This window comes from Drosophila pseudoobscura, chromosome X (genome assembly GCF_009870125.1).
Source record: "Drosophila pseudoobscura strain MV-25-SWS-2005 chromosome X, UCI_Dpse_MV25, whole genome shotgun sequence".
Classification (NCBI taxonomy): Eukaryota; Metazoa; Arthropoda; class Insecta; order Diptera; family Drosophilidae; genus Drosophila; species Drosophila pseudoobscura.
Genome location: NC_046683.1, coordinates 41,108,178 through 41,121,596, shown reverse-complemented (window position 1 = coordinate 41,121,596; position 13,419 = coordinate 41,108,178). Strand labels below are relative to the sequence as shown.

General features: G+C 41.8%; 1 protein-coding gene across 1 annotated transcript; it reads left to right on the top strand.

The window, feature by feature from the left end:
• The first annotated feature begins 6,961 nt into the window (after positions 1-6,961).
• On the top strand, positions 6,962-9,266 carry LOC6902048 (uncharacterized). The gene is made up of 2 exons (XM_002133546.3): positions 6,962-7,173; positions 7,505-9,266. Exons 1-2 carry the CDS (start codon positions 7,008-7,010, stop codon positions 8,674-8,676), a joined length of 1,338 nt encoding a protein of 445 aa, XP_002133582.2. The 5' UTR covers positions 6,962-7,007; the 3' UTR covers positions 8,677-9,266.
• Positions 9,267-13,419: the final 4,153 nt, after the last annotated feature.

Sequence of the window (13,419 nt, the reverse complement as noted above, 5' to 3'; positions counted from 1 at the left end):
TATACATATGTACATACATACATATGTATGTGTGTAGTTGAAGATGGTGTCAGGAGGGGTCTTGGGAGGATTGAGAGACAGATCTTAGCGGCAGAGGGAGGCAGGGGGGCCCTTGAAGAGGTGTTAGATGTACGATATTTACTCCCACCCCTTTATGTGTTACTGTGACATTTATTTTTCTCTCTGCTTCCGCCACCATATTTTCCATGTTTTTGTTGCTGGGCCTGTGAGTGTCATTAACATGGCCAAGAAACCGCAAAAAGCGCAAAGCGCATCTCTAACAACAAGCACAAGAAGCGGCTGAAAAAAAGAACCAGCAGAAGAGGCTGGAAAAGAAGCAAAAAGAACCACAACAAGAAATAAATAAAATAAAAAGAAATACTTGAAAGCAATTTTTGGCTGCAACGAAGTCTGTATACACCTTTAGCTGCGCGATCATCATCGGGAAAATTGGAGTGCAAGATCTATTTGATTATCTCATAGTTGAACAGTTGAAATAGTTTTTGGCAGCTCCAACACTTAAACTGGGAAGCAAACTGGCAACAAATCAGTCTCCCAAAACTGAGGAAACTAAACAGAAAATGATTGTGTATTAAAGGTATGCGTTTGAGATGCTTCCGTCTGGAAGCGAAAGCCTTTCGTGAATATCCCAATACGCATACCCTCTATACGCGTAGGGTATCAGAAACAGACATGCAAAAGGCTCTTTCTGCTGCGTCTCCCCCCAATCAAGTCTTTCTCCCTCTGTGATTCTCTTTTTCTCTGTTTTTGATGGGCTAAAACTAACAACAAAATATAAAGAGAAAAAAAGAGGCAAAGCAACAGAAAAAACAGCAAAAACAGCAGCAGCAACAAAAAAGAAACTAAATAAATAAAACTGTCACATAAAATAAGGCAAAAGATATGGGAATACTAGGTGTAGGGGACATGAGGGACGGTGGGGATGCTGGGATGTTGTGTGCTGAGGATGGAAGGGGGATGGAGTGAGCGGTGGAGGGTCTGTGGAGGATGTCTGTGTGAGGCATTTAGCTATGCAAAAGCGCTCATCCTAGCCGCCATTCTGTGGAAATTACAAGCAAAATGTTACCTAAATAGGCCAAACAAATACATATGCTGTGGCACAAAAACACACACAGATCCAAAAACACGAGGGAGAATACACACAAACACACACACACACACATAGACACACGCATAAACAGAAATGCAGATAGGAAAAGTGCTGACATTCATTGACTGTGAGATAAACCATCTTTATTTTAATGCCAAAATTATTATTCACAAAAAAATCAAGTGTAAGAAATCAACAGATTAAACAAATATGAAAAATAAACTTAATGTTTTTTGCTCTCGCAAATAATTTAGATTGATTTTAGATATTTTAGTAAGATATAAACGACACGCGATTGAGAGATACATAGATACATATATGGAGTTGCATATGGAAACTGGTGTTCAAGTGCCTCAAACAGGAGTCAGTGGCAGTGTATGTAATATTTGATAGTTCAAAGACACCTTTAAAGACAAAAATGGTGTGTTTATTTATAGATAATCATACTATTAAATATCAGAATTCATGGTATCGAACATTATGTATTTATCATCAATCTAAGCCATACATTTCGAGCAAAATCTTCATTTTGAAAAGCACATATATTATTTGTATTGCTTATTACTGCTTAACAAATGGGGGAATGTTAGATTCGATCATATGTGCTATGAACCGCTTGAAGGGCTCAGTTTTCCTTTTCTTACTTGATTTACATTCATATAAAGCTAATAGTTATGTATATATATTATGAAATGATCATATATGATCTAATACAAACTCTATTTGTTAGACCACTCGCTTGGCTATCTTACAGATTGTTGCATAGCTGTATGGCTTTAAAATAACTACACAACGTAAACGTATCTCTGTACTTCGTCTCATTTATCACTTAGTTTTAAGCAAATTAAAATCCAGAAAGTCTGTGCTTATCAGATATTCATATTTTTATGGAAATCAAAAATGAATTGGCGATTTCTTGGTCGGCAGCGAATCAGTGTTCTCCTTTCAACAGCTCGGATCCGTTCCAATGAAAGGTTCAATGCACTTCAACGTCGCTCCGCCTTCTAGGCCCATAAAAATCGTTGCAGGGTGCCATCACTAAAAAGAAAATTAAACACAGAAATTTGACTAAAAATATTCGTAGTATGTTCTTGTAAACCAGAACAACTTAAATGCAAATGAAATGTTTACACTTAATGTGCAAATTTATTTATGACAATACATAAAAAAAGTAGATTTGAGATCTAGATCCAGGGATCCAGAGCCAGCCAGCCCCCCCGCAAATTCTGATCTATCGAAAGTTGGACCCGTCTTGGCGTTGATTGCTGCCTGATCGCCGATCGGTCGATCGTTAAGGCCAATTTTCGGCTAGAGATATCATAAAACAAAACGGTGAACGATCCACAAAACTGTCATAATCTCGTTATAAGAAACAAAAGCCACACGAAACAAGATTGGTCTTAGAAAAAAAAAATGAATCATAAAAGCGTTGATAAATAGTTAAAGCTGTATGCGATTTGTGAATGCTCTTTGATTTGGGGCTTCGGAAAAGATAAAAGCTTTAAATAAAATGTTTCCTAAAGATAATAAATAGATAGATAATAGATTTATGTTTGGACATTTTTTTGAAGTTTTGGAGATACCATTGCCCATAAACAATATATTTGCCTCAATCAAATCGAGTAGGAGATAACATTGAGGAGCTTCCAAACCAGTCTGCAACAACATCCCCTACTCGTCTAAATCCTTGTACGAGTACGAGTACGAGTATGAGGACGATTATTACTTAGTGATGATTACATACATTTATGCATATCGAAGATGGAAACGGATATTGATATGGCTGGCAGTGGATATAGCAATTACCTGGTTGGCTTGATTGTTTGTTGATTGGGGAGTTTCGACGCAGTTAATTATCTGTGTAGGTTTGAGTTGTGCGTGTTCTCCAGTGTTCAGGCTGCTGTTCAGGCTGCTGTTCAGGCCCGGAATTCGACATGCATTCAACTCTCCCATACACTACTCCCCTCTTCCCCGTTGACCTGTGTGTTGTTGAGTGGCATTCGTGGCCGATAATTGTCCGGGTGTCAAATATCAGCTAATCGATTAATCGTCAATTGTATGCCTCGCTTCTGACCCGCTGGCTCAACTCGTGTTTTGTTGTTTGTTTGTCTGTCTGCTAGTCCGTCTGTCATTCAGTCACTGAAGCTACCTTTGGCAGCCGCCCTCACGACGAATTGTCGAAAGTCCATTGTCATGCACAAATTTAGAGCTTATATAGAATCCATTGGTATGCGTTATTTTTTTTCGATTAAACTTTTTGTTATTGCAGGTGATATATCTGTTGTTTACCGAAAGCTAAACGTTGTGTGGTTTTTTGCTCTCTAATTAAGATACCCTTTGCTTATTGCCATCAATTTTGAACACATCGAACTGGTGTCCCAGAGATACGATCAGTCTATGGTATGGCCACCAGAAGAACGATCGATCGGGAAAGGTTACTTCGGGGGTGTGCCAAGGGCCTAAGGGCCAAAGGTTCTATATATTTTAGAAATCTATAGAAAACTCAGTTATTCATCGCTGGTCAATCGCTGTTTATCGGTGTCTATCGCCCATCTGCTGCTGTTCTTCTTCCTCCATCGCTTGTTCATCGATGATTTATTCCACTTGTGATCCCCTAAGCACCGCCTCTGGCTTAAGCAGCTGTGCCACCAGCAATCGCAATTAATTGCTAATAAAATCATTAAAAATCAATGAATGCATTCATTAAAAATAAGCAGAAGATCCAAAAGCAAGCTAGCCATCAAGGATTCGGATAATGCGGGTAGCAATTAATGTGAGTGAATGAACCCTGAGAAACTGAGAGCTCGAGCGCTGGAGAGCCGGAGACAACCCGACAACCCACCCGTGAACCCCAAAGTGCTGAGAGGCTTTCAGGTGGCGTTGCGGTGGAGGTGGAGGTGGCGGTGGCGGTGCCGGTGCCGGTGCTTTGTGGTAATTAATAAACGTGTCAGCTTTGGGCATTTGCTGGTCATATTGTTATTCTAATAAACAATAATCATTGTTTGTTGTTTCAGCTACCGATGTCGTCCCCCGACGCCGGCACTGACACACTGCCCCCGGGGTCGGTTCGGGACGTGGACCCGGGTCTACGGTGCCACGCCCGCAGCAACATGTTAACGCCATTTTCGGGAGAAGAACAACAAATAAAAAGAGGTGGACGTGGTCGCGGATCTGGCATCAGCCCCCGATTAGGGGGATTATCGAAAGTCATTGTGTTCTATGAGGGGGCATTGTCATTGATTAAAAGTTTAAGAAAATAACTAGTTTTCATTTATGTTCTTCAGAATTCAATCATTTTAAAGGCTTTTACAATTGAAATTCAAACATTTTTGGGCGTATTATAAGGTGGTATGGGAAAAGTGAGTAGTTTTTAAACTCGTATTTACTGCAAGACAGCATAGATTTTAGTTTTTGAAGCCGTATTTGATTGCACGCCAATTTCACACTTTGTATATGTGCGCACATACATGTGCATATGTATATATTTAGCTTTCTATGAACATTGAAATCCACCGTATATATTAATATTTTCGAAATCTTCATGATTACTCACATGTGTAAGCTACATGTATAATAGGTGTTCCACTACATGCATCACTGGCGCCATCCATTGCTGAACGCTTACTTTACTTACTTCTTACATTTACTTTATTCTGTTGTACATTATGCATGTTCCATCTGTCAAAGCTTTGCTCGAAAAGATGCCATAAACTGTGGTGTATACCTTGGGTGTAGTTATCAGCTAGAAAAATTAATTTTTGTTTGGCATTATTATCCTCCTATACTCCTCCGCTCGTTCTCAGTTCCTTGCCGTTAATATTGCTATAATCAACACCTTTCACAATGTAGTGGAAAATTTCGTAGTGATCCTAAAAAATTCTTTTCGTTCGTTAACTCTAAGCTAATTAAAATGCTTTTCCTCCTTCCCTTCATTACCAGAACAAAACAGAAGCTTCTGCTGTTGGTATTGCAAATTAATTCGCTACCTTTTTCCAAGCAACGTACTCTACCGTACTATCGCAAGCTAACAGCATTTTTCTAGCATTTTTGTCATCTATGGACATATCGTTTTCTGCGGGTACATCCCCCGTGATTTTCAAAGTGGTTTGCAGACGGATGTATGTAGTTTTTACGGAAATTAGCATGGCACTCGTTTCTGTGAACCATGCTCTGCGTATTCACAAGCTCTCTTTATTAGGGTTCTCAAAGAATCTTCTAAATTCGATTTTGTCCTATCTCTCTAACCGTACTCAACGTACTGTTTTGTTTTCGAATGTGTTGTCAAATATTGTTAATGCTACTTCAGGAGTGCCACAGGGAAGTCATCTGGGCCCGCTTCTGTTTATTTTATTTGTGAATGACCTTCCCCAAGTTATAATATACTCTACTACACACACTGTCTGCCTTACTCTGATTGGTACTTGCACACACGCCTTTAACTGGGTCCAAGTGAACTGTTATTGTGGGGTTGAACTAATCTTCTTTTTCTGAACCTTTCTAAATGCAAACTTATGACATTTTACCGTCGCGTTCGGAGTCCTACTTCAGCAAGATAAGCACCCAAAAGCACACATCAAAGCTGTTGACCAAAACGAGAGGGTCAACAAATTAACGCTTTAAAGTGTTCTTTCTACTCAATACTGCTCGGCCCAACTTACTGCTGTTCCCCGATGCTAACCACTGCTCCTTCAATAGGCCAGCTTGCCCCTCCTTCTTAAATACATGATAAATTAGTCATATTAGATGTAAGCAAGCACCGAATTTACTGTCTTAAAAATAATACGTGTAGGTGGAATGTTCCTTTCTCGCTCTTTACAGCACTACCCTGCAGTCATCCTTATTTCTCTTTTCCTGCTACTACCCCGTGTGTCCGCTCCACCCCCCTATCGTCTTGCTACTCCTGCTCCTTTTGTGTATGATTCTGTTAAACTTTGATTTTTCGTGGACTAGTTTATAGATAAGCGTTTTGTCCGCCACAAGAAAGGCAGTCGACCGTCCGACCGAGTGGCACAAGCGTTTGGCAAGGTGTGGTGCGGTGGTGCGGTGGTGCGGTGGGTCGCGGTTTGGTGCTAACCCTTGCCCAAAGTTGATGATTTCATCAAGCGGAAGGATGGAAGAGTGGGGACGGGACTGGCCTGCCTTCGAAATTGATAAAAGCATTCAAAGGTTGGGAAAACCAACAAATACCGGAGAACAATAAATATTTTACCCGTTTAAAAGGGCTAAGCATTAAATTAAAAAAAGGGGAAATAATTTGTTGTCCACAACTAAAACCATTTTTAACAGACGTCAATGCACAACATCCTAAAATGAATAGCATTGAAATATTGCCTCCTTTTTGCAACGGTTTATTTTTGGATATAACAATTTCGTTAACAATTTAACAAACAAGCCCCAATTTCGTCCAAATAAAAATCCGTTCTTAAAACGTCAATTCATAAGGTCACGTCAACTGGACACGTAAAAGCCAGAAATAATTTATGAATATACTTTTGGCCCTGACATATTATCCGCAATGATATTGGCACAATACACAATTAAACCAACCCAATCTAGACCAACCTGCACTGGATTCGCACGGAAGAATTTTCTTTTTTCTTTTCTTCCTCAGCAAAAATAAATTAACAATAATTATTTAACAGAATAAAATGTCAATATTATTAACAAGCCAATTGAGCTTTTGAGCTTGCTCTCTCTCGCTTTATCGCTGAATGCCCAATGGAAAATGAGAAGCCACTTGGTTAGTTGTGTGAAGAAAAGAGATTTCTTATGCGGGGGGACGCTCACGCGTTCCAAAAAGGGAGGGAGAGAATATAAAAGCACCTGTTGGTTCAAGAAATGCTTCAGTCAGCGGCCGGTTAGCGACCGGAGCGGCCTCGTAGAGCTCGAGAAAAGAATGAATCTTTCGGCACGACTTCTGTTCATCGCAGTGATCGCGGCAAGCGTGAGTCTGAGAGAGATTCGGGCACGTGAGGCGATTACTCCCAGTCCAGAAGTAGGCCAGATCATTAAAGATCTCGATGGACTACATATAGACGGCACTGGGACGGCGTGGAGGCAAGGTGAGTAGATATGCGGGCAACTTGAATGGAGAGCTGGGAAAAAGCTGTCGCTCTCGCGTTAACTTTGTCAGGCAGCTACTCTATATTTATACCCGATACTTAGTCTGACAGACGGACGGATAGACAGACATGGCTCTATCGACTCGGCTTTTGCTGCTGATCAAGAATATATATACTCTATGGGATCGGAAAAACCTTCCTTCTGGGGGTTACACACATCCACCTTCCGCATAAATCATTTTGAGTATCGGGTAATAACATTTCATTTTAATAATAAATTCCTCACCTGCATTTCGAGTGCTAAACGATTACTGAATTACTGAAATTTCAGGGGCGTCCTGCAAAGTGGATGTGCAAAGGGATCTGCCCCCGCCGAGATCATTTCAGCCGCTTTACCTTCGACCAAATACGAGTTTGTACTGGCTGCCCAATGCGAATGGCCAATTGGAGATACCTAGTGGGCATCCCATCGAGCTCTACTGCAGAGGAAGCTTTTCGGAAATCACTGAATACAGGGAATCCATACAGCCAAAGTGTCTGCAGGGCACGACGTTCGAGTTGAATGGATCGAAACTGGAGTTTCGCAAGTTCACCTGCTCCCAGTCGATGACATACACGGTGGAGAAGTTAGAAAGCAGTTGCGGATCCTCGCCCAGCCCAGCCGATCAGTCGCATTTGTTTCGCGTGGGCTACGACATCGGGCGTGGCCGATTCGTGGAGACCATGAATCTGTGCCACGACCCACAAACAGTGCGCACACACTACGCCGTCCATCAGCTGACCCCCGCCAGCCAGCACTTCCAGCAGAAGGTGAAGAGGCCCAAGTTCACAACTGCCGGACACTTCGAGGGCTATGACATGAATAATATTTACTCGTTCAAAAATCAGCAAAGCCTCCTGGGAGGTCTTGTGAACAAGAAGGAAAACCAGTTCCTTTCCCGCGGTCATCTGGTGGCCAAGGCGGATCTCATCTATGCCAGTCAGCAACGCAGCAGCTTCAACTACATGAACACGGCGCCTCAGTGGCAGCTCTTCAATGCTGGGTCATGGCAAAATCTGGAGGAGGCCACACGCCGCTTTGTGGCCAATGCAGGCATCGAGGTCGAAGTCTACACGGGCACCTATGGCCAGATGCCATTCCCTAATGCGAGTGCCATTGTCCACCTGGCTACAGATACCAACAAGAGGCAAGTGTTGGAAGTGCCCCGTCTTTTCTATCGGGTACTCATTGACAAAGTCAACCGAAGCCGCGGAATCGCACTGGTGGGCGTCAACAGTCCAAACGCAATCCTCAGCGAAATCAAAGATCCCAATGTCATCTGTGATCCCATAGATCCCATAGAGGAGAAGGTTCCCTGGCTTGGCTGGGTGGCCAAGGCCAACAACAAAAGCAGGCAGTTGATGCAGGGAGGCTATCTCTATGTCTGTTCTGTCTCCGACCTGGCTGGTGCTGTCAAAGAGTTGCCCAACCACTTGGGTGATGTCAGCGAACTGCTCAAATAGTCCATAGGATTGCCTCTGGATCTATTTATAATAAGTGAGGGTATATAATAAGTGAGTGGTTTACCGTGAATTTTAAAGTTATTGTAACACGACTTCATATTCAGAGATCTATCATATATGTACATATAGTTCAGGCATTCGCTTTGTATTTAAAAAAAAACTTATTCTGCATACGTCATATTTTTCGCTGTTCAGAAATAAAAGGAAATGTTCCAATTTGTATGCCAAATACAACCCCTTTCCATCCTTAACTGTGAATTAGCCTATACCATCCGAGTGCCATCCATCGGAGCTTCACGCCATCTAAATCAAGTGGGTGTGGTCATTTCTGGTCGAAACATAGTTTTAGGTGAAAATCGAATTCATTTAATAGAACGAAGGCATCCCGCAGCCTACGGAGCCTTTATGGCCCGCAAAGATGGCAATGGTTGGAATGTTTACCGCCATTATACATACATTATGCACGTATAGTACGATATGTTCCCAGTCTGTACGTAGATCGACCTTAATGTTATTTATAACCTTCTTAGTTTCGAATAGGTACAGTAGTGGCGACGAAGTCTCTTTTCCATTCCGTTCCATTGGGTTTTTTTGTTGTATATATTTTATTATAAGGTATATTAAGGTATATATATTATATTTATACTGAAGGCTTAACTAGTTTTTCAAACGAAATATACGTAATGGAACTGAAAAGCAATTTCATCCTTAAATGTTACCACTTTTCTACAATGAAGGATGTATGATATAATCTATGATGTTTGCAAATACAGTACATATACAGTATACTATAGATATGGATATAGTGTAGGATCGGGGTAGGAAATAATTTCTGCTTTTGAATCATGATAACACCTTTGGAAGGATATAGCAATGTTTTCCATCGGCCTGACGTGTGGGTTGGAACGGTGGGAAGGGGGAGTCGAGCGGCCAGCCGTGGGCGATGGGCGTGGCGACCACTTTCGGGGCACGCACACACGCATAAACGTCGCTGCTTTCGCGTCTAAAAGTGTTTGGTTTTGATTGCACGTTGCAGGTTGGGGGAGTCGCACATGCCACAGAATACTCGCCTCTTCTTCTGTCATCATGCATTATGCATGCCACTGCTTTTCTTGTTGCTGTTGCTGTATCTCTGAAACATTTTCCCCCGATGCATCGGTGGTGGAAAATATGAAAATCTTCCTCAAAATTTCGCAACGCGAATAGCCGATCGGCTCGAAACCTAGACAACAAAAGTGTGCGGATGGAAAACATACCCTCTATTCATTATTCAGGTCTTTAAATTATCAAAATCTAAGCAAAGATGCCACTTCAAATGAAGCTTATACTTAAGGTCTATATTTATTTCGTATATTTGCAAATTGAATTCAATTGAATCACGCCTTAATTGCATTCAGTTTAATAAATCATAATCATTTTACTCAATTTAATCACTCACTTTATATTCTGAAGAATATAACTACTTCCATTCCCCTAGATCAGGTTTGGTTTCCATCTCATGGCCCCTCTCGTCTCTTGAGCGCTTGCCCCCATTGGATGGCAACTCATATGCCGCACTACCTCCAAGAACTTAAGGTCCATATGATGAAGGCTTGACTTCATGCGGAATGCCTTCCTTACGTAATCGTTAGATGCATTGCGTCCAACACCGAGTGTCTCGCACAAGATGTTTTGAATTTCTGAGGCGGTCTCCAGCTCCAGGGCCATCTTCGGTCTTCTTCCAGCTGTTATACAAGTATCGGAGTAATTGAGTCAGTTTGGCGCGTCCTGTCACTGGGTCATTGCATCCCCGACACCGGCACCGGCACCGACACCGGCACCGATACCGAAACCGAAACCCCTCCTGAATGGCAGTCAATGGCTGTCGATGTGTCGATGTCAGTGAAAACAGAATTTAAATGCGTCAGCAAATGGCGGAAAAAGATTCAAGCAGTCAAGCAGTCGAGTAGTGAAGCAGTCGAGAAGGGGTACAGTCAGCAGAATCAGAAGATTTCCCAGTAATAAGTCAATGGAGGGAGAGAGAGAAAGAGAGAGAAAGAGAGCGAAAGTGAGAAAGAAAAACCAGTAGCGACACGCACAGACATGTCAGGCACTAGCGACAACAACAACAGCTTCTTGTCAAACAACAAAACAACAAAAGTGACAAAATAAATGAAATTGACTTGCCTTTTGTCTATCGCCGTCCCTTTCACCGCTTCTCTCGCCATCTCTTTCCTTCTGCCAGTGTGTGAGAGTGTGCATGAGTGTCTCCCTAAGTGTGCGTTCCTGCGGGGGCAGCGGGTGCGTTTTCCCTCCAGTTATTTTTTTCCCGTGTTCTTCCCCCCGTTGTGGTACCCTTCATTGCTGAGGGTATGCCCGACAGGCAACAGATGAGTGGAACGTACTTGATAGCAAAATTAACGAGCCTAAATATTTATAAGATTACTATTATTATTATTATAAACCCCCATTGCACTCTGACCGTATACATATTGGGCATAGTGTATGATCTAGGCTTTTACTTGAGTTAAGTTACTCAAGGCAAGGCCGTCACATAGGATATGTTCCGATGTTTCCTGCTTCTGCAGGAGTACAGATATCTCTACTAAAACACGCCAAAGCTCGTCGTCGATGTGAAGTTCATAAAAGTTCTCATGCACCTGGAGGATTAGATGCAGAGCACTAGTAACGGGGAAGCAAAGCGAAACGCCCTGGTGGGTAAGTCCGATACGGAAATCATATACTGTAAGGCACCATACGTCCATTACCTTGCAGGTACTGTGATCAATTCACGGCCAGATATTGCGGGAGTACTACGCACATTGGGAAGGCACTTCCCTATCTTAGCGCTTAAAAGCTAGTAAACTAATTTTATTTTCGCATGCCTAAAAGTACTTCCAAATGGTACTCTTAAATTAATGCTTCACCAACACATATGTATACATCTGTAAGTACGTACAATAGGCTGACTGCAGATCCATGATCGGTTCCCAGGCTGAGACACGAGGCCAGAAGCTCATCATACTGTTCCCTTGTGAAACGAAATATAACAATGTGTCAATTAAAAACTATTTATTAAATATAAAGAAATAATCGAATGTTGTTGTAGTTTTATTAATCGATTAAATATATTTGAATGCCAAACGATGGCTTATTCCTTAGTAGTTCGTGGTCGCTGTTACAGAAACGGAAAGAATATGATGATCGAGTATGTACAACACATACATATGTATGCATGTGGCTAAGAATTGCTAGCAAGCATTAAATCTATGGTTTAATATAATTAAAGTAACTGGTTTGAGCAGTTAGGTGTAGCAGTACTTTTGATATTGGTCATCGGTGGATGGCTCCATGGTACCTGTGTTGCATATGGGATGTATGGGATTACTTCTGTGTACCGTGTACAGCATACCACCAGAATATGAAGACTGTATCCTATAGCTACCATATGTACGATCGACCTTAGAGGGTATCTAGCTATCATTCTGCTGCCGTTGCTGTTTGGCGCCGTTGGCCGTTTGGCGCTTTTAACTGCTTAAATTGATACAATTAAGTGCCTTTCGGGCTTGTTTATTCGCATTCACTTGCACTCCTGATCATTCGTTGCCCTCTTTCCGCATTTCTCGTCCCTTGTCGGCAATTATTTATGTGCCGGGGATAACAATAAGTGAAGTGTTTGTCCTTCGGGCAATGGCCGGTACAGATTTTTGCCGTTTTCCGTTTGGTTTTTTCGTCCGCCTTAATGCTAATTGATTTATGCTGCCTCATGGGGCAGGGCTCAGGAATCAGGATGGTGGCGCCAGCGATTGGTGGGGCCGGACGTGGGGTTCATGGCGGCGTCAGGCTGCGCTCTGCAGCTGAATCGCGTGTCGATTTTCACACTACGAAATCAAATCGAAATTGATACACTTCTGTGCGACATGCAACGGAGGGCGGCTGGAGAAGGGGTACTCCCCAAAATGATAATTGATTGATGCCGGCAAACGAGTTGAAGTCCGGATCGATTACGAATTTGGTTAGCCATTGAGAGGAGAGTGAGAGTACAAGGAAACAGTCCGACACTTTTCCACAAAATTACATTTGCAGCCGCATTTCCGTTTCCCTTTCCCTTTCCCAGTCCCTTTGCGGTGGCTACACTGCACTATGGTCCGAACGACCACTCTTGTTGGCCAAAATTAATAACTCCCGAACGGAACAAGATTTTTTCATTTAGTTTTTTGTATTGGATATATATAATCAATAAGAAATGGATTTAAGAAAAAAAAATGGGTGTGGCACCGCCCGTTTTTTAATAATGCATATTTAAATTTTTAGTTATAGTGAAAAAAGGTATTAAGCATATTTGATTGAAGATAACCGCGTTGCACGACTAAAAAAAATTTTGATTTAAATAAAAATAAAATCGTTTAAAGGTTTCCGTAAATTATTGCCGAAATCCTTGTCTAGAAGGAAGGTTAACGCCTCGTTAGGTGAGATATGTGCCGGCTCTCCGACTGGGTCCTGTACAGCCTTACGAACTTTGTTAGCATTCTTTGGGCATAAAGATAAAAGTAGTGAAATAAAGGCTTGTGGCCAATCCACATATTTTCGTTCCAACATCTTTGAATTTTACCGGCATTTGTTCCGGTATGTTGCCAAACGATAAAAAATGTTCTTGCTGGTATCTTCAAAAGCTTTATTAATTTCATATGATATGTCGCCTTAAGATCCGTTTTCAAATAGTTGATAATTTTACCCTTCTCTGAATTCCATACGGCAAACAAA

Excerpts from the sequence above, each read along its gene's own strand:
- LOC6902048 (XM_002133546.3), top strand. The coding sequence starts at position 7,008 with ATGAATCTTTCGGCACGACTTCTGTTCATCGCAGTGATCGCGGCAAGC. Across the intron at positions 7,174-7,504 it reads TGGGACGGCGTGGAGGCAAG|GGGCGTCCTGCAAAGTGGAT; the intron begins GTGAGTAGATAT and ends CTGAAATTTCAG.